This window comes from Charadrius vociferus, unplaced genomic scaffold, assembly GCF_000708025.1.
Source record: "Charadrius vociferus isolate BGI_N301 unplaced genomic scaffold, ASM70802v2 scaffold68, whole genome shotgun sequence".
Lineage (NCBI taxonomy): Eukaryota > Metazoa > Chordata > Aves > Charadriiformes > Charadriidae > Charadrius > Charadrius vociferus.
This window is the reverse complement of record NW_009649946.1, coordinates 4,101,771-4,121,528: the sequence shown is the minus strand read 5'-3', so window position 1 is coordinate 4,121,528 and position 19,758 is coordinate 4,101,771. Positions and strand designations below refer to the sequence as shown.

General features: G+C 35.7%; 1 protein-coding gene across 1 annotated transcript in view; it reads left to right on the top strand.

The window, feature by feature from the left end:
- WDR27 (WD repeat domain 27) overlaps positions 1–19,758 on the top strand; it is a 66,257-nt gene that overhangs the window by 1,434 nt on the left and 45,065 nt on the right. Inside the window, exons 2-15 of the mRNA XM_009891478.1 lie at positions 730–871; positions 3,233–3,357; positions 3,831–3,944; positions 5,937–5,988; positions 7,098–7,168; positions 8,067–8,181; positions 9,493–9,625; positions 13,165–13,268; positions 13,716–13,783; positions 14,731–14,864; positions 16,218–16,294; positions 17,873–17,951; positions 18,467–18,538; positions 19,050–19,153. Of these exons, the coding sequence (XP_009889780.1) occupies positions 730–871; positions 3,233–3,357; positions 3,831–3,944; positions 5,937–5,988; positions 7,098–7,168; positions 8,067–8,181; positions 9,493–9,625; positions 13,165–13,268; positions 13,716–13,783; positions 14,731–14,864; positions 16,218–16,294; positions 17,873–17,951; positions 18,467–18,538; positions 19,050–19,153 (1,390 nt within the window). The remainder of the gene's footprint in view (positions 1–729; positions 872–3,232; positions 3,358–3,830; positions 3,945–5,936; positions 5,989–7,097; positions 7,169–8,066; positions 8,182–9,492; positions 9,626–13,164; positions 13,269–13,715; positions 13,784–14,730; positions 14,865–16,217; positions 16,295–17,872; positions 17,952–18,466; positions 18,539–19,049; positions 19,154–19,758) is intronic.

The window sequence follows — 19,758 nt, the reverse complement described above, 5'->3', positions numbered from 1 at the left end:
GGTTGGTGCTGGTCTCTTCTCACAGGTAATTAATGACAGAACAAGAGGGAATGGCTTCAAGCTCCAACAGGGTAGATTTAGACTGAACATTAGGAAAGAATTTTTCACAGAAAGAGTGGTCGGGCATTGAAATAGGCTGCCCAGGGAGGTGGTTGAGTCACCATCCCTGGATGTGTTTAAGAGCCGTTTAGATGTGGGGTTGGGGGATATGGTGTAGGGGAGAACTTTGTAGAGTAGGGTAGATGGTTGGACTCAATGATCCTGAGGGTCTCTTCCAACCTAGACAATTCTATGATTCTGTGATTCTATGAATATCCCTTTGCCACTTCAGGTCAGCTGTCATGGCTCTGTCCCCTCCCAGTGTCTTGTGCACCCCCAGCCTCTTTGCTGGCAGTGGGAGTCGGGTACAAAGTGGGAAGAAGAGAAATCCTTGACACTGTGCAAGCACTGTTTGGTAACAGCCAAAAAAGCGGTGTGTTATCAACACTCACTGTTTTCATCACAAAAGCCAAAGCTCTGCACCATGCAAACTGCTGTGAAGAAAGTTAGTTAACTCCATCCCAGACAGACCCAGGACAGCTACAGTGTAGTTGATTAAATGATTTTGAAACAATAAAGAAAAAAATAGTTATTGTTAATTGCACGTACATTATCCATTTGTAATTTTGCATTATTCGTAATCTTAGTTTGAAGTGACTCATTTAACTCTTCTTTGTCTGCATTTGTCAGCCATTATGTTTGTCAGGACACCATTACTCAATTTCTGCGGTGACATTTGGAAGTAAAACCAATCCACTTCTTGTTTGCTCTGCTTCTCGTGAACGTGTGATAGTGTGGAATCTTGATGAATGCACACAGAAAGTGCAAGAAGGTAGGGCATTATTTATATAACATGTACATATTATGTATATAAAAAAGGAAGTGATACAAAGGCAGTCACCACCTCCTACAAGTAGACCAATGCCCAGCCAGTCTCTGTGCAACAGCCACCTTAGAAGACAACTCCCCAACACCTCCTTTTCTTCCACTACTGCTTCTATAAAGAGGTTGTTGCTTCTGAGTCGTACTCATTAGCCACTCAGATTCAGCGTCCTTAACAGTGACAAATAGTGCTTTAGTTCTCTGTTGCTCTTCTTCAGCAATGCCAAGGTGAATCAGGCCCGTGGTCCAGCCAGTCAGGTCATCATGCCTTCCTAGAAGACCCCTCATTAACAGCCGCCGCGCTGCCAAGCGCCCACCGGCCCGCGGCCCCGGGGGGTGCAGCCCCCGCGGCGGCGCTGTGCAGGCTGTGCGGGAATGGGCGAGCGCTGGCAACCCCGGCGGAAACGCAGAGACGGACTGCAAAGGCAGTTAAATTCTACTAGGGTGGAACAAAAGGGACAGCAACGTTTTTAATCATAGCAGCACTGCGTAACTAAGTAAGCAATGCCAAAATGACTAAATGCTACCTTTTCTGGAGTATCTGTAGAACTAGTGTTTAACATCCTGCTTTGTCTGGTCCTGCCTCTCCTTCTGCCTGTGTCTGGAACACTGTTGTCATGTGTGTGGAGGAGCAAGGCAAGTATCTGGTTTGACAGGAGAATGCATCAGTGAAAGAGAGTTATGATGATTTCACACAAATGAACCAGAAATTCTGGTATCCTGACCACCGTCTTGGTTTCGAGCCTCAACCAATGGAGTTAGATTCCAGGGAGCAGTGTTAACTCATCTTCAAGCTTAAATTGATTAGAAAGTAGAGGAATATAGAAGAGAAAGAAAGGGAGCAAGACCCCCAGAGTCACGACTCACTGGATTTCCAATGACACTTTGTCCAAAATGTGTTCTTATGGCATGACAATTGAGAGATGTTTCACTCACCCTTTGGTGTCAATATTGAGAGTCACATGGCATTGACCAACACTGTTGAAAGTTTCCTGCTTGTTACCTGTAGGTAGGGTTTTACTATGATTTAATGTGTGGAGTTGTCTCTTGTACCCTACTCCGCATTGAATTTGCAAATCTGAATTTGCAAATATGATGAAAATTAATGTTGTAAAGAAAAGTGAACATTTTAAGTGGTTTTGTAATAAATGTCATTATTACATTTTAATCCCTGTAAGAGTAACATAGAGAATCAAAGTCCCATAAAATGGGACTATGAATCTGGAGGAAACAAAAAAGGAAGTTAGAAATAGGCAGTTAGAAGTAGACAGATAAAGAGTATGTGTGGTTTTAATACAAAGACATTTGAGAACTAGATTCTCTGCTGCTGCTCTCTCTTTCTCTTTTTCTCTCTATCCACAGGCTCTTCAGCAGATGCTGTGTAGTCTTTCTCTCCCCAAACGTGCTCTGCACAGTCTTGGCATGTTTTTTCTGACCGTATTCTTATCAACTGTATCAAGGTAGTTAGGGAGTTCTTTGTGTCATCCATCTCTCTCCATCCTGATAGATCTTGACTGATTAATCAGTTGTAGAAACGTTCCACAGTATCTAGGATAAAACCTGGAAAAGGACAGGTATAGTTGTTTTGCCTGTATTCTAGTTAATTTGTTGCCTATGAAATCTTAAAATTTAATAAGATGTCCAAAATCTCCTCACATAGTTAAAGGTAGCATCATGAAATAGGGATGTGCAGAAATCAGGCTGCTTGAACCAATGAGATGACCAAAATAATGTCAAGAAGAGACGGTTAAAACATGAGCCTGTTCTCAAAGCTAGTCTTATCATCCATCTCTGTATTTAGTGGTGTACTTCCTCTTTCAGCCCCTTCACACAGAAGAATTAAGACCAAGAGAAGGAAAGTCCCCCTTGCTTGATGGCTGAGTGGCTGGTTTATTCTCCTGGAAGAAGTATTTTTCAAACCCCTGGTTTGCTGGGCTTCAGTCAGGATTTCTTGCCTCCAAAACAAATGTGGCACTACTGGGTTCCTTGTGCACATCAGCCTACTCCAAAAATCCCATCCCTGGCTGTTTTCGATGGAAGTATGATTTGATGGGCATACTTATTAGTATCTCAAAGAGTACCAGATCATGTCTAGGCAACTAGGCAGATGGAGGAATCCTGCTGATGCATAGTTTTGTGCTTTACTTTCCAATAGCCTGGTATAGTTAAACCATGTGTTTTTCTGTACACCTTCCTGACAGACACTGGGATAGCTCTGTGGTTACATAACTGCTGTGCAAAGTTTCTAAGAATCTCACTGCACTAGAGTTCTATATTTCATTGAGTCTCAGTAACAATAAAATTCCTGTAGGGTCAACACCTCGAGGAACTGTTATAGGAACTCTTTTGGGAATGGTGCTTCATGTAAGATTTAGTCCGGATGATCAACAAGTGGCAGTATGTGCAGGAAATCGGATCTACATGTTAAGTGTAAAGGTGAGATACCATTCTTTGTAGCCATGGTGCTGGTATTTCTGTAACATTCACTTTCAAATAAAATCACAATACAGAAATGTCAGTGTAATTAAGAAAAAGCATTCAGTTTTCTCATAGAGATGAAAATAAGTATGAACTAATGCTCAATAATGCATCATATACCAGATAGAATAGATTAAAAAAGTTTAAATAAAACAATATCTCAATAACTTTGAAGAAGAAAACATTCTGAGGACATCTGAAAAATTACTCCTGTATCATTCATTGTGAAGAAGCAAAAGTAACATGTAGTGGTTTTGCCAGCAGAATGATATACAGGGCTGAAGTTTCCATAAGAAAAATCTTATTAAAGTAATATTTTGTAACAAAATCTGACAATTTTTAGCAACAGTTATTAATTATTATAACACTTAACTAATTGCCATATTTAGTTTGAAATCTAATCTGTTTCATTTTGACTTGACTAATCACAGAATGAAGCTATACTGGCTGAATTGGATGACCATCTGGCTCCAGTGACTGCTGCTGAGTTTTGCACATGGGAGAAAAGCGTGCTTGTATCAGTGTCAGAAGACAGAACCTTTAAGGCAAGGAAATTGTAGAGCTGCACTTAAAAAAAATATAATCTAGTGAATATGTGAAGTAGTCTTTCGTTCCCTTTAAATATTTTCTGAAGATTAAGCAAAAAACATCTTTGCCTTTACAGAGATCAGGACATTGTTCTTAGAGTTGCTTGCGAAATGATTGTAAGAATTAATTACTCTTTTTTAAAAGAACAGTGCAGGTTTTGTATATTCAAAACTTTATACAGTGAAGTGTTAACTTTACTGATTATTCTCATCTGTCAAATGAAAATAAAATATTTTGATCAATTTGGCTGTAACAAATGTTTCAGGTATGCTGAACTAAATGAAAGCATTTCACTTTGAGTCTGCTGACACTGATTGCAATTTTGCCTTTTGGGAATATTTGTTTTGGGTTATTACATGCAATGGCAAGATTATTGCATACTGGTAGGATTTTTGCCAGACGACATTTTATACGATGACACCATTGATTGCTGCTACTGTACATGATGACAACTGAAGACAACTTAGACAGTAAGGGGAAACAAGGAGCCTGAGTGAACCAAGTGTATCTTCCAGAAGATACTGGGGTGGGTACCTTGATTCGATACAGTTTAGTCTACTACTGATCATCCTCTATATGATTGTAAACATAGCCCAAAATTCGTTTCTATAAGCTAAAGTAAAATTAAAGTTTGCTATATCAAAGGTTGGGTTTTTTTTCCTTTTGTTCCTAAATTAAATTTTAATGTAACTCTCTATTCTGGTGACAATGTGATTTTGATTTTTGTCCTTGTCTTGTACAAAAAAAATATGCGAAGATTTAATTGGAATTTTAGGAAATATTGATAATTCTGACTTTCTGATTGATTGCTTCTTGTTTAGTTTATGTTGATCTAAGAAATTCAATCAAGGTAAAAATGATTGAAGGAAAAGATCTATATGCTTCTTCATATTAATTTAATGAATACTTGATAAATTATACAAGATCCTAATGAATAAGTTTTGGTTGCTTGATTTTTTTTTAACATTGATAAATGTTGGGACTAAAATGACAATCAAATGAAAATATTTTGCATGTCTCTCAAATAATTTATTAAGTAAGTCTTCAAGTTTTATTTTCTCTGCCTGATTCTGCAGATCAGGGGTAACTCTCTGAGGGCAGCCATGCTGGACTCTATGAGAGTTAGCTCCTGTAATTGCAGGACTTGCAGTACCCAAAACCTTATATTCCCCTAGCCCTTTCAGTTGGCTAAACAAGTGAAACAGATGAGAATCTATTCAGATAAATTTTTGAAACAAGATCTTAGGAAACAGCTTTTCAGAAGAATGATGTTTACATTCAGTGAGAAATGAAACATGAACAAAGAGAAAAGCTTGGGAGCTAAATAAAGGGTCACAGCCATGTTCAGAAAGCAGGGACTGACTGTCTGACTGCGATTTTTCAATCCCAGCTGTGACAGCTATGATAAATGTAGTGGAAGTACTTGTGGAGACGAAGGTTCATAGAAGTAACAAGATGAGAGGAAAAATTTAGTTTTATTTAGCTTTCTTAACTATTAATCATAGAATGTATCACTTAGAAACAGTAGTGTTAATAGTTAAAGTTGACTTATATGTGGGTCTATAGATTCTAATAAGTATCATTATTATTAATAATGACCTCTTATCTCAGAGCCCAATATGAAAATTGTGAAATCTAGGATGAGTTCAAGCATGTCTTTTCGTTAATTTAGCTTAAGTCACTAAGAGATCAGTGCAAGAAAAGATGATAATAAGTACTTCTAATTACTCTGTGTATCCATACCAGGTGAGTTTCACCTTTCTCACTATGGGTACTTATCAATTAAACAAAGCCCTACGTAGTTAGAAAAAAAATGCTGAAAAAAGTCGTTACCATATTGCATCACTTTCAATGGTTGCATTTCTCTGTTTTCACCACATGGTGGCCGTTGAAGTTTGTGTTTTCTTTAAAGATCTAAGTGGGTGCCTATTTTTTTTTTTTCTCTAAAGGTATGGGACTATTCTACTGGCCAGTTAATGTATCAGTCAGGAGTATTAGCAAGTAAGTTTTTATACATATTTTCCCATGGCAAAAAATCCCTAAACAATAATATAATATTATTATAGAGGTATGTAGGTGATTTAGTGAAAATAATTCTGGTAAACTAGGTAGTAGTAAATGTGTTATCCTTTAAAGACAGTAGTAAATATATTTTCCTTTAAAGTATACTTCTGAGTAGATAGTTTTAATATACTTTCATAAACAGCTCTTTTTGTACAGGGTGTGCATGTAACTTGCCATTTACTGAGATATGCAAATGGAGCTGTTTTGTAGGTGCAGTTCCACTGTTTAAGTACTGTGTGCTTGTTTTCTTTCAAGTTTTGTATATGACATGGAAGGAAATGCTATACCGTATGTAGATGTATTAGCAGTGTCTGCAGCTGATGGCATATATTGACTTTAAAGGTGAAAGTTACTTTTGTGGAAAGACAAGAGCAAACGGAGAGAAGAGGAGGAAGGCAAGCATTGTCTCCAGGGCAGCAGGGACCCCTCCTCCAATAGCACTTTACCTACAGCAACCATCTAGTTTCCAACAGGACCTACTCAAACTCCCCTTTGGTTGTTCTTGCTTGTGGTGCTTAGTGGTGATTGGAGCACACTTTTGGAGAACGAGCTGCATGGAGACTGGTTGATAAACTTTGTGCATAAATATTATTGGATTACCTCATGTAAACTAAAAGCTAAAACTACATGGTAGGAAAGGAGAGAAAGAAAGGGTTATTCCTCCCTGGTTGCCTGTGGCAATTGCTTCTCTTGAAAATCTGCCTTAATTGCAATATCAGGCTTTGCAAGTGCAAGGCCATGAGACTAACAGCATGGGAACAACAAGGGAAAACTACTGCCACAGGGGCTCTGAAAACCATACCACAGCAGCTTGGGTGAAAGGCTGCAGAAAACCACTGCCATGGCAGCTTTGTTGAAAGGCAGGCCACAGACTTGCAAATGGAAAGCCCTGAGCAACACAAAGGATAAGGCACATGAAACATTTTGCAACTGTAACAATTGCAGTAAGGATTTTTTTCATCTGTCTTTATGAATAGGAGGATTAAGTTTAATTAAATATCTGATTTGTGTCTACTGTGGAAATAATTTTACCTTTTTTGAAGCAGCATTTCCTTTGTTAAGTCTGCTAATTGATGAAGAAAATAAACAGATTATCACAGGATGTGCTGAGGGACAGGTAAGAATTACCCATTAAACTTAGCTTCTGTGTCAAAACAGTCAACTGTTATTAATGCACCTGTCTATAAAAAAGCTTTACAATCCGCATGCATGTTTTGATCTGTTACAACAGTTATTTTAGTGAGCATAATTCAATACTTTGAGCATAAACCATGTATGGTATATAAGGCCATTATTACAAAATGGAAACTTTTTCCTGAAAACCCTCAAAGTCTTTAAGAGCACAATCAGCGATTGTATAAGAAGAGTACACTAAGAAGTTATAAATATGTCTGTTTTTAAAAAAAAAAAAAAAAGGTGAAAAATAGGATTCTCCTGTTTCAGCCAGGGAATGAAACACATGACAATAAATGCAAGAGACTGATTTCAGCATGTTGGAGTTCTAATCAGAATGTGATAAAGGTGAATATGCATTTCACCTCCTTTTTAATTTAATGTTAAGAATATATTTACATGATATTTTCCAGCTGTTTTCCTTCATTGTTATGGTTCAGTGAATTGTGAAGAAAATTAAAGATTTAACTATAGTGATGCCTGAAAAAAGAAAGGTATAAATGGCACTCATGTACATGACTCAGTGAGCAATTACCTGCAGGTTACTTATGACTTTTGATTGTGGGAAATAGTCTATGAGGACTTTTTTCCAAGACATAAACATGTGGGAATTAGATATGCAGTTCAAATTGATAATGGCTGCTTTTGCCAATATAGAATATATCCTTTGATAATGTTAGAAATGCATATAATTGAATTTCTGGTCCAACGTGAGATTCCAGATACAAAAATTCATTAGTTACGTCAACAGTTTTAAATATTCGACCTTTAGTTTTGTATTCATGTAAGCTTTATGTTTAGTGTCAAAAGGTTACTGCAAATGCTTTTTCTTTTTCTTGCAGCTTTGGATCTTCAGTTTAATCAGCGATCATAATTATCGTTGCGTAGCGCTTATCAACTTAAAGAAAGAGCAAGAGAAATTCTGTAATAAAGTGGGGAAATCTGGAAAAGAAATAGGTAGCACAGTGCTTCTAGAATTCTGTTCATGGTATATTCTAGTTGTTATTGGCTACTGATTGTGTGCTTTTTATACCATGAGTATTTATTATAAGTGATAAAGTTACGAGTCTCAGAATGTGGCATGGAATTCTTCCTAAAGCTGATATGAAGTCAGGTATTGGCATATCTGGAAAGAACTATTTGACATATCTGGAAAGAATTATGCATGTATGTCTGTAATAAAATCTTGGGCAATGCATATGCTTAGAAAACATTGGATGGTGTGAACTATTAAGTATTTGCTTTTTATTAAATTCATTGTCCACGGCTTCAGTGAGAATCAATCCCTAAAAATTCATCTATTGTCTAAGTGGAGTACCATTTCTCAGCTACCTTTGAAGCTTATAGGAATCTCTCTTTTTTTTTTTTTTTTTTTTTTTTAAATTCATACTAGTGCATCCATGATATGATATTTCGCTGGCTGTGGTATTTCTAGGGGTATAACACAGAGTACTTAAAAGTATTTAAAGACAGCACTGGCAAGCTCAGCAAGGTGATTCCATGTTCCCAAATGAGGCATTCAGACTATCTGCACACAAACTAAAGTGAGTTGATGTCCTCCTAAAGGCAAGCAAAAGGGAGATTTCTTTAGGGAAAGGGAGATCTGGTTTCCCTTGCTTGCTCTTTTTCTGGCTTCAATGACTGTTGTGTTCTTAGCTGGTTAGGGGTCCAGCTTCAATAATCCTAAGGTCCTAACCTAATGAGAAAGACTACTACATTTCTTGTCATTATTTGAAATATATGGATGGCGTTTTCATCTGTGGAATTTTGAAAGAGTGATGCAGTATCTGTGCCTGAATTCGCTGCTAACTGCACATGCATAATGGATTGGAGACTCCTTGGGAAGATGAAACTGAGGTGTTTTTCCAACTTGGTTTTGGATTATGTTGTAACTTTAGTGTCAAAGGAATTTTCAGGCTAAGTGGAAAAGTACCCAGTGTATTTGAGGGTTGTTGGAATATGTCTTTCAGAACCACTTTTTGAGATAAAACACCCAAATTCCACCAACTCCTTTTCAGTCCTTAAGTAGGCTCTTTGGATTTTATCTCTATGTATTTGAAAGAAGATGATAGTAACAATAACATAATAATGAGGAAAGATGTTTCAAGAGGTCTGGCTCCTAGGATTTATCCGTCTTTTGAAATAGAAACTTCTTGAGCGTGGTCTTAGTTCATGCTACTTTTCTACTTCTAATTCTTTCTTAAATCCTATTTGTTTCCCTTATTTCATTGTTTTTTGATGGCTAGTACTGTTGATTGTCTTTCCTAGGTGAAGGTCGAAATACTTCCAAGATCTGCAAAACAAACAACGTGAGACCAAAAGGGTCAGTGGAAACATCATTGCCCATCCTCTTAATTGAACACTGTGACTTTTTAGTATGTTTCCATAAGGAAGAAAACATGTAAGTCCTTTAAAATGACACCAAGTATTTTGCTGGAATTGATTCCTAGGAGTTCTTGGATTATTTTCACAGCAACTTAGTATTTTTTTCAAAAATGCAATAGGAAAATCAAAGAATGTATTTAGTGATCTGCAAGTTTTGGTGGCCTACTCTTAAACAGATAATATACACAAACAGACACAAAGTTAAAACTGGTTTCTAATCTGAAAAATAATTTTATAAATATGGGATTGGGAATAGCCATTTTAGCATCTGTTGATTGGAGAAGATAAATTAAAAAAAAATAATTAAGAAGCCAATTAGAATGGAAAGCTCAAATTTATTTGGCCAAAGTTTGCTTTCCTAAGGAAATAAGTCTGATACGCTCTGTACCTGTGTCAGTTTGCCTTCCAAATTTAAATAACTTTTGAACTACCTAACCTGTTCTACCCAAACTTCTGTCAGAGAGACAGACATTTCAAAGCATGGTGTTCTTATTCCTTTCCATGGAATTGGTTGGCCACATAGAGGAAACATGCCTAAAATAATCCTTATATTGCATTTCTTTCCTGAAGAGAAGTTTAACCATATTATCAGGCACCTGGAGATCTGTTCAGGATACTGCCACAAGAACTGTTGCATATAACAACTTGTGTTTGTTGTTATTTATAATTGTCATTTGGATAAATTTATCAGCCCCATCATGTTTTATTCCACCCTTTGCCTGTGGTGGGTTGTACAGGTATAACTGATTAGTCCTCTGGTTGGATATATAAAAAAAAATTTGATAAACAGAGAAAAAAAATAGCCGGTGGTCCTGGATCATTTTGTTTGTCTTTATGTCAAATTGAAGTACTTATTAATAGTTATTTTCGTGATGCCTACATTTTCAGAAGGACTACACCATTGAGAGGAAGGAAAAGGTGATTTTAAAGATGTACATCTCAGACATACTTTAATGGAATGTCAGAACTCTAAGGCCAGAAGATGAATTATTACAGTCAGTTAGTCTTATTGCTTGTATAATACCACTCTCAAATCAGCAAAACTTTGTCTTCATCAAAACTGAAGGTGTGATTTGAACTACAGCACATCTTTAAAGTTGTTTAGTTTTCCAGTGATGAAGAATCCATCATGTCCCTAATTAAGTTGTTCCAGCAACTGACTCATTCTATTTTATTTCTAATGCAAATTACCCTCTTTTCATGTAGAGTTATTGGCTCTTGGTGTGTTTTTTATTTTGATAGTCTAGAACCAGCTACTATCAAGTTCCGTCCTTGCATAGCAAATTATAGCTCATGAACAAATTATCTCTACACTTCTGGGTAAAATAATTTACACCTTATATAAGATGTTTTCTGTAATGTTTTTAATGTTTGCTTTTAAACTTTCTGAAATTCAGTCTTATTTCTTTTTCAATGCCCTTTTTGGACATGGTTGCCTGAAATGGATCCACAGTAATAAGTTAATTGAAATAATTTTCCGAATTGAGATAACATCACTTTCCAATACCCACCCGATACTGCCTGGCATTGTTCATCTAAGAACTATTTACCCTTTCAGCTATTGCATCATAGTTGGATGTTTTGTTCTGCTTATAAACAACCATGACCATTAAATTCTTACTATTAATCGAGTTCCATTATCTTTTGGGTTTAGGGTTTTGTATTGAAAAATATTTTTCTGTTTAATTTTTAAATTACCATGTGTTGGTTTTAGCAGGTGGTTCAGATTTGTCTGAACAACTGAGTAATCCCTAATTTACCAGTTTTCCTGCCTACAATGAAATGCAACAATGAAACACTGATGTGCAAAAAATTATGGGTCTCATACTTCCCTAAGGTTTTTGATGTTGAGTAAGTGAGTGTGAGATCAACTTCCTGTATATATCAGTTGATATAATTGTTCATAATAATTGGATAGTGCCCCTTTTCATAAATAATTCAAAGAATTAACAAACTAAATCAGTCTCTTACTGCCATGCATGAAAGCGGTGCAAACCACCAATAAGACTGTACAGAGCACATAAAAGTATCACAAACTGGAACTGAAGCTGTCTTTCCCCACCTGCTTTTTAAAGTATTTCACTGATTCTGTTTTGCTTGTTTGTTTGTTGGCTTGCTTTTTGTGTTGTTGTTTTTTAATAAGAAAAGTGTTAAACCACTGTGGTGAGTCTTTTCATGCTAAGTTTCAGCTTTGTATTTTTCCATACCCTTACTATTGTAGTCTGACTTTACAAATCAAACCAATAAGTCTATGCACTCTTATTTGGAAAATTTATTAAAATGTTGTTGTGGTTTAACCCCAGCTGGCAACTAGGACCATGCAGCCGTTCACTCACTCCCCCCCTCCCCCTCCCCCAGTAGGGTAGGGAGAAGAGGGAGAAAAAGGAAGAAAATAGCTTGTGGGTTGAGATAAAGAAAGCATAATGGCACAGTAATGGAAGAGAAAAATAATTAAATAAATAATAATGGTAAAAGAATATACAAAATAAAGTGTTGCAATGAAACTACTCTCACCACCTGGTGATCGATTACCCAGCCCATCCCGAGCAGCGACCGTGGATTCCTGCCCCCCAGCTAGCCCCTATTTCTATACTGAGAATGACATCTGTGGTATGGAATATTCTTTTGGCTAGCTTCTCCTGTCTGTGTTCCCCTCAGCTTCTATGGGAAGCTGAAAAATTCTTTGACTTAATATAAACATTACCTAGCAACAACTAAAACAATAGGTGTTATCACATAATTATTCTCGTACTAAATCCAAAACACAGCATCTAGTAGGAAGAAAATTAACTCTGTCCCAGCTGAAACTAGGACATTGACCATGATGTCAATTTTTACTAACTGTGGCATCAACACATTTTTATTTTTTGAGAATGACAACCGTTATTTTGTTATAATCATCTTACGCTTGCTAACCTTTTTTTTCTGTGAGGGTTTGACTGAAATTGTAACCAGTTGGTCTACTCTGTGGTGTTTGCAAAGGCTGGGTTAAATTATGTAAATGCAGTACTACTGCTGTTAAGCACAGACTGAGACAGATGTTCCTGGCTTGCCTGTTTTTTCCCCCTTAGTTTTTACTGGTTTTTCTCTTGTACTTTAACTATGTACAAAGACACCTTAAATTGCATTGCTTTTTGTATGTTCATTTACAGGTGGTAAAAGTAAGAATATATGTGGATTTGCCTCTTAGTTTGAATTCAGTCTTCATGTATACAGTGCTTTTACAGCATCTTTGTGTTACAATACACAATAATTTTTGAAGAAAAGTATTTCCCATGCTGTTTTAGACTTGCCATGAGCACTTACATAAAATCAAGGATTGTGTTCTGTTGTTACCTTTCAAAACTTCATCATTTGATTGAAACTTTTTATTTTGAGCTACAGATTTTTTAAAAAATTCTCTAAATTTAAAATATATTTTTTTGATGCCATTTATTATTATTGTTGTCCTGAGATTGGGTAACAAGTATTAAAAAAACCCCATTACTTTGTCTTGTATGGTAATAAGAAAAGCTTCTTTATTCTCAGAGAATTTTTTCTCCTTTTTTTTAATAGATCTTCTGCCCTGAATACTACCTATTTTTGGATAGGAAGTTCTACTGGCTTGTTAATAATTAATTTGGCAAACTTTGAATTAGAATGTTTCTTATCTTACAAAGGTATGATTATAAAATTTCTGACCACTATAATGTGATTGCTTTCCTTTGTTATCTGATATAAATAGGATAAGAATAATTTTGTGAAATAGCAGAATACAGTGGAGGCTAAGTGGGTTTTTTTAAATGTTTTGGGTTTTTTTCTAAATCATTTTTATATGTTTTTCTGGCATTGCTGACTTGTCTCAGAAAGTGTGTTGACACTAGATTTCTGTAGTGGCTAGCGATGAATTTTTATCTGATTTGGCAGTTTATGAGTGTTAATAGTACAAGGAATGTTATTCTACTCCTACTTTATAATGTGGGGGTAAGCTATAAGGATATACACTGAAGACAGTGGATTATGGTGGTGTCAAATTAGTATGAGTAATTTTTTTTCCTGTCTTAGTGATAGTTTTTTCTTTTGAAATGCAAATACAATTTTATAGCACTATGTTCTTTTTGGCAAAGATTACAGTGACCTCAGCATTCAGTTTGCTGGATCGTGTGCATTAACACGGAAGGCAGTTAATGGAAAGGTAAGTATACAGTAAACATTGATTTACTGAATGTTTACATTTCCAGTTTTTTCAATAAGTATTAATTATGCATTTTTTTACAGATCAATGTACACATTTGTTTTGCTTGATGTGAATTAAACAGTAGTTTCTCGGGAGCAGGTGGATTCTTCTTTATAGAATCTACTAGTTTACATAGCTGAGTAGTTTTAAAGCTCTCACAGTTTGTGTACAGTCCAAAGTGATTAATAAGCAGAAGGTGAATTATTTTTTATACTGTTCAGTGTGTACTTTGAATGTCAAGAATGACCACTGGGGGAGCAGAGGCAATCTTTTTGGGGAAAAAAGATAGATACAAACATTGTTACACCTTGTTTCTTAAACAAATGTTAGGAAGAACTGTTTCTGAATCCTTCCAAGAAATCTGTGAAAACTATTTGAGTTGTGAGAAAATTTCTGTGGAAAGTCGCTAAAAGTGCTTTTAAGGAAATGAAAGGCATTCTTGTTTGTATACTCCATTTTTTATGTTAAAATTTTCCTAAAGAAGTGAGCTGAATCTAGGTCTTTCTACATATTTAACATAACAGTGTTTTGGTTTTAAGAAGGATTTTGTTTTAAATTCAGTTCTTAGCATGTTGTCAGCATGTCTCTGAAACCAATCTTTCTTCCATGTGTTCTTCTCTCACAACTCTTACTGCAGAAATATGTCTATTGTAGAAGGTATTGGAATTTCTGTGACTGGTATGCAAGTCTGTTAAGACACATATTTAAGCAACATAAGCATATTTTTGAAGGATAGCATTAAGCACTTTTTACTGTTTAATGCTCTGCAAGACTAAACCCATGGATATTTTTGACTAATTTTCATAAACGTCACAAAGTGATTTCATTTTCCATTATAAAAGCTTCAGTGTTGGAGCTTAAATTATGAAGTAAATGGAGCGTTATTTTATGGTATAATGCTGCAGATTTTATGCTTGATCACCTCAATGTTTGAAGATATGATTGCTGTGTTGGAAGTTAACCTTGCTGCATTGGTGAGAACTCAGTGGAGTGATTTTCTGCAATGTCGAAATGAAAACAGTCTATCAGTTATTGCCAGGTACAGAATAACTTTAAAAGTTCTTTTACTCTGAGTTGGATTATGCATTAGTTTTCCAGACACTGAAGTGCATCACATGTTTTTATACAGTGCTATTTGCTGACATGGTTTCCTTTTACCTGTTTTCCTGTCATGTTTTAATTGTATTGAGTGGCAGAAATCACAGAATGGTTGAGATTGTAAGGCACCTCTGCAGGTCATCTTGTCATGTTGTCTACTGGCAACCTGGTCTAGTGGGAGGTGTCCCTGCCCATGGCAGGGGGTTTGGAACTCGATGATCTTCAAGGTCCTTTCCAACCTAAACTGTTCTATGATTCTGTGATTCTATGATTCTATGAACTGCCCTTCTCAAGCAAGGCCACCTACAGCCAGTTGCCCACCTGGAGTACTGCGTCCAGCACTGGGGCCCCCAACATAAGAAGGACATGGACCTGTTGGAGTGGGTCCAGAGAAGGGCCAGAAACTGGTCATAGGACTGGAGCACCACTCCTATGAAGACAGGCTGAGAGAGTTCGGGTTGTTCAGCTTGGAGAAGAGGACGCTCTGGGAAGACTTTATAGCAGCCTTCCAGTACTTAAAGCGGGCCTACAGGAAAGATGGAGAGAGGCTTTTTGTCAGGCAGTGTAGTGATAGGACAAGGGGGAATGGCTTCAAACTGAAAGAGGGTAGAGTTAGAATAGATATTAGGAAGAAATTCTTTACTGTGAGGGTGGTAAGACACTGTAACAGGTTGTCTGGAGAAGTTGTGGATGCCCCATCCCTGGAATTGTTCAAGGCCAGTTTGGATGCTGCTTTGAGCAACCTAGTCTAGTGGAAAGTGTCCCTGCCTGTGGCAGGGGGGTTGAAACTTGATGATCTTCAAGATCCCTTTCAACTCTAACCATTCTATGATTCTAAATTAGATCTCTCCCCTCTTTTACCAAGCCAGTCAGTTTATCAAGCGTGACTTCCCCTTGGCAAAGCCGTGCTGACTACTACTTTCTTGTCCTTCATGTGCCTGTAAATGATTTCCAGGAAATGTTGACACCTTGCAGGCAATAAAAACCCTACAGTGTACACTGAAGTGCTGAGTTTAGTGCTTATAATAAAATCATCAGTTATTATTCACAGAAAGGGGATTTAACATGTAAATGCAGTGGTCTGTGAATCTATTCAGGACCAAGGCTTGTACGTGCTGCTGGGTATCTGAGCTGATAACCCATCCAATATGCCTGATTTGTATTTATGAAAATCTTCCTGGTATCACACATACACACATATACACAAATATCTAGAGTTTTGACAGCTTTTCCTGATCTGATGCTTTTGTTCATTGCATTGATTGATTTTTTGTGCTTGGTTTTTATAACTTAGGTATTCTTTATTGACAAATTCTCCATTGTGTAAAGGTTTAAAGAAAAATTTGGAAGAACCTTGTAGTAAAACACTTCGTAAGTATAAACCAATCTTGAAATGGATTAATAAAGTTATATTTTTAATAACAGTAACTGACTCACAACTGTCTGGTGCCTAATACAATCAATGTGTTTATTTCTGTTTTAAATATATATTGCATGTTATTTTTATTTTTGTAGGAAGAATTTTATACTTCTAGTAGTATTTCGTATCCTACACATGTATTTGTAGTGAAAACAATGGGAATATGGTATTTTTCTTCTTCTAAAAACAATCCTCTGAGAACTTTCTGTGGATTTTCAAAGAGTTAAAGAGTGTAGAATGTTTACATTTTTCATAAATCATTCTTTTTACATAGCATGCAATATATTTTTCTCTATAATTTTTCATTTCTTTCTTAAATTTGGTGATCTGTTTTGGTTAATTTTATTGTCCTGAAGAGTCTTTTGTCAATACCTGCAATTTTAGGAAGTTAATTTTTGCCTCAATGTTCTACTGTTTAAAAAAAAAAAGGTCTGACTTCCAGTTGCTGTTGAAGCACTTGTGGCTTCTTTGATTAGCAACAGTAAAGCAAAGTCCAAGAGATACCTACAAAATAACTTTTTCATCATCACCTTTTCTTTAGGAAAGATATAAAAATATTGATAACTATACATGTAGAAATAATCTATTTTTACTATATTGATTGTATTTGTTGGACCTGTTAGAATGTCAAATTATATATCTTTAGTGTTGTATTATATTGCGAGAATGGATCTGCCGTGTTGTAGCTAGAATTCCAAGCTGCTTTGAACACCGAGCACTGATGCCTATACTACCCTTGTTGACACCTCACACTGAGATAGATTAGGTGCTGTAAGGGAATCCTATGGTCTCTTATGGAAAGTGGTACTGGGAGCTTCCCAGGAGGGACCCTTTTCTGCCTCATCACTGCATAAAGAGAAAGGACAGCTGGTGAGAGTTGAAGGAGCTTCTATCCTCAGCATAGATAAATGTGCCCAGGAGATCACTCCCAATGCACCTTAAGTTTTTCCCTGGGAATATCAACAAGTTTTCCCCTTTTACACCATTTATTTAATTAGGTTGTTTCTGCTGATACGAAATGCTCATATTTAATTTTGGGTTGGAGGCTGCCCTTCAGGCTTCTTAGTACAGCAATGTGAATGCAGACATTATTAATGACTTAAAACACATGAAACCCAAAACATTTCTGTGTAGCCACCAGCTAGTTTGTTAATGATCTTCAGATGAATTCCATATTCCAAATATAAAGTGCAAATATAGCTAGTACATATAAAGTCTAAGCATAAACTACCAAACACGTTTGTGAATCAATGATGAAAAAAGTTCCTCAGAACAATATTCCTGTTATTTCAAAGTTTAAAGAAGTTCCTACTCACTGATATTATTGGAGGTCAGATGTTTTGCAATGTAACAGTTCATATTTCTTTCCTTTTCTCAGTAATCACTGTTTTAGAGTGATTGGTCATAAGTGTTTTGTAGCATAAGGAGACATCAAATATTTCTACTGTGCTAGCTTAACTGTCAACCTTAACTATAAAAATATAATGTTAAAAAAAACATTTTAATGAAATTAAATTATTTTGCTATAGGAGGGAAAAGCGCGGTGAAAGATCAGCCATTGGTTTTCCATAATAAAATTAAGTCATCAGGTTATACAGCAGCACCACAGTGAGTACATACACTACTATTTTGTCTGTTTTATTGGTGTGTGATATTTTGTCACGTAATAGAGCCATATACTCATGACTGTGAAATTAATGACCCATGAAAAACAGACATGATGTTATCAAAGAAAATAATTTAAAAAATATGTTGTAAAACAAAATTTTCGCAGCTTCTGGTGAGTGTTCAACTTTTTTTCAAAATCTATATTAGGCAACCTGTCTCTTTCATATGATTAAACTCTTCTTGTTTCTTCAACTTGCAGAAAGAAATGTCTGAGAACTTTATATGAATGGATTTTCACCTTCAGAATGCATTATCCAACAACTAACTCATAGAAAGCAAAACTTAGGTGCAAACTTGAGCATTAGATCATTAGAATGTTATCTTGTTGTCAATGTGTATATTATCTTACCTACTGGCATTACTAGTAGACATAAATAATAAGAAGGAAGTAGGATTGGTTTTCTGTTGTGAACATTTAATGTTTTGTATAGAGAATTCTGTATTCTTTCTTACAGAATGACCATGTTTTCTCCAAATAATAACCTGAAGAAAAATGAGGTATCAAAGTGGAAGGTGACTTGTAAATGGTAGGTAATCTAGCAATTCCATTTGAGGAGGAACAAATTAAAATGAGTCTAAATACAGTTTTATTGGAAATACCGTTTGTAGGCGCTTCTCTCATTGTAACTTTTTAGTTAGGAGTATAACTGGAACTAAAAGGCTTTGTAAATTTGCTATAAAGTGACAGTAGCAAGTGATTCAGATTATCAGACTATCCATTAAACAAGGTAGAGTTTGCGTTCTTTAAATACTTTTACTAGATAGGTATGCAACTTAAGTTTGATTTTGTGTAGAAGTCCATATTAATTCTTGATCTCATGACTTCATAACAGTTGGTGATAAGAATAATTTAATATGACAATTGGAAATTCCTTCTGCCTCTTATCTTGGATTTAACATAAGTTTTCCAGGAAATATTTATATAAAGATGTTTAGAATAGCTCCCAAAGCACATGTGTTTCATAATTGAAATGGAAATGTACTGGGTTTAGATATCTTAATATTTTTTCTCTCTTTCTCTTTTTTCCTTCTTTGAAGTAAAAATAAAGAATATCCATTGGAAAGTTACCCTCCAATCAAATATGAGAAAGATATATCTGTTACTTGTAAACCAACCCCAATTTGTTGCATTGAGTATTCTGGTATGTACAGGCTTTATAAAATGTACAGTTGTGTCAGTGTGCAGAAAGAAAAACAAAATTTGAATAACTTGCTTTATTAAGACCGTGGATTTGCTAGGTAGATCATAATTTTTTTTAACTTACAAAACCATGCAAGCTGCTAACACGTATGGCAAAGGATTCTAATTCTTGTCTGATTTTACCTCTTGTTTCCTTTTGGATTTATTCTATGACTTTTCTACTACAACTTGAAAATTAGTAGTCTTACAAGGTCTTTCACTAAGGAATTTATTTTCTGAGAGTTTTACTTAGTGTCATTAGGGTATATTAAAAGCTGAAGTTCTGCTTAAAAAGAATCAGAATACTCCTTATATAAGATTATTCAGTTTTTATATATTAAAATAAATAAAAAAATAATTCTTCCATATAATCCAAAGAAAGGTATTCTTCTTAACTGCTTTGGAGAAGTGAGTCTTTAATAGATTTAGTCATTTCCAATCCGTATAAATATTACATAGAAACCACTTCTTAGATTAGCAATCAAATGTATTACCAAGTATATAATTATGTCAATGTACACTCTGCAAACCACAATACTTTCAAAGTTTTTAAAAATGTTTATCTTT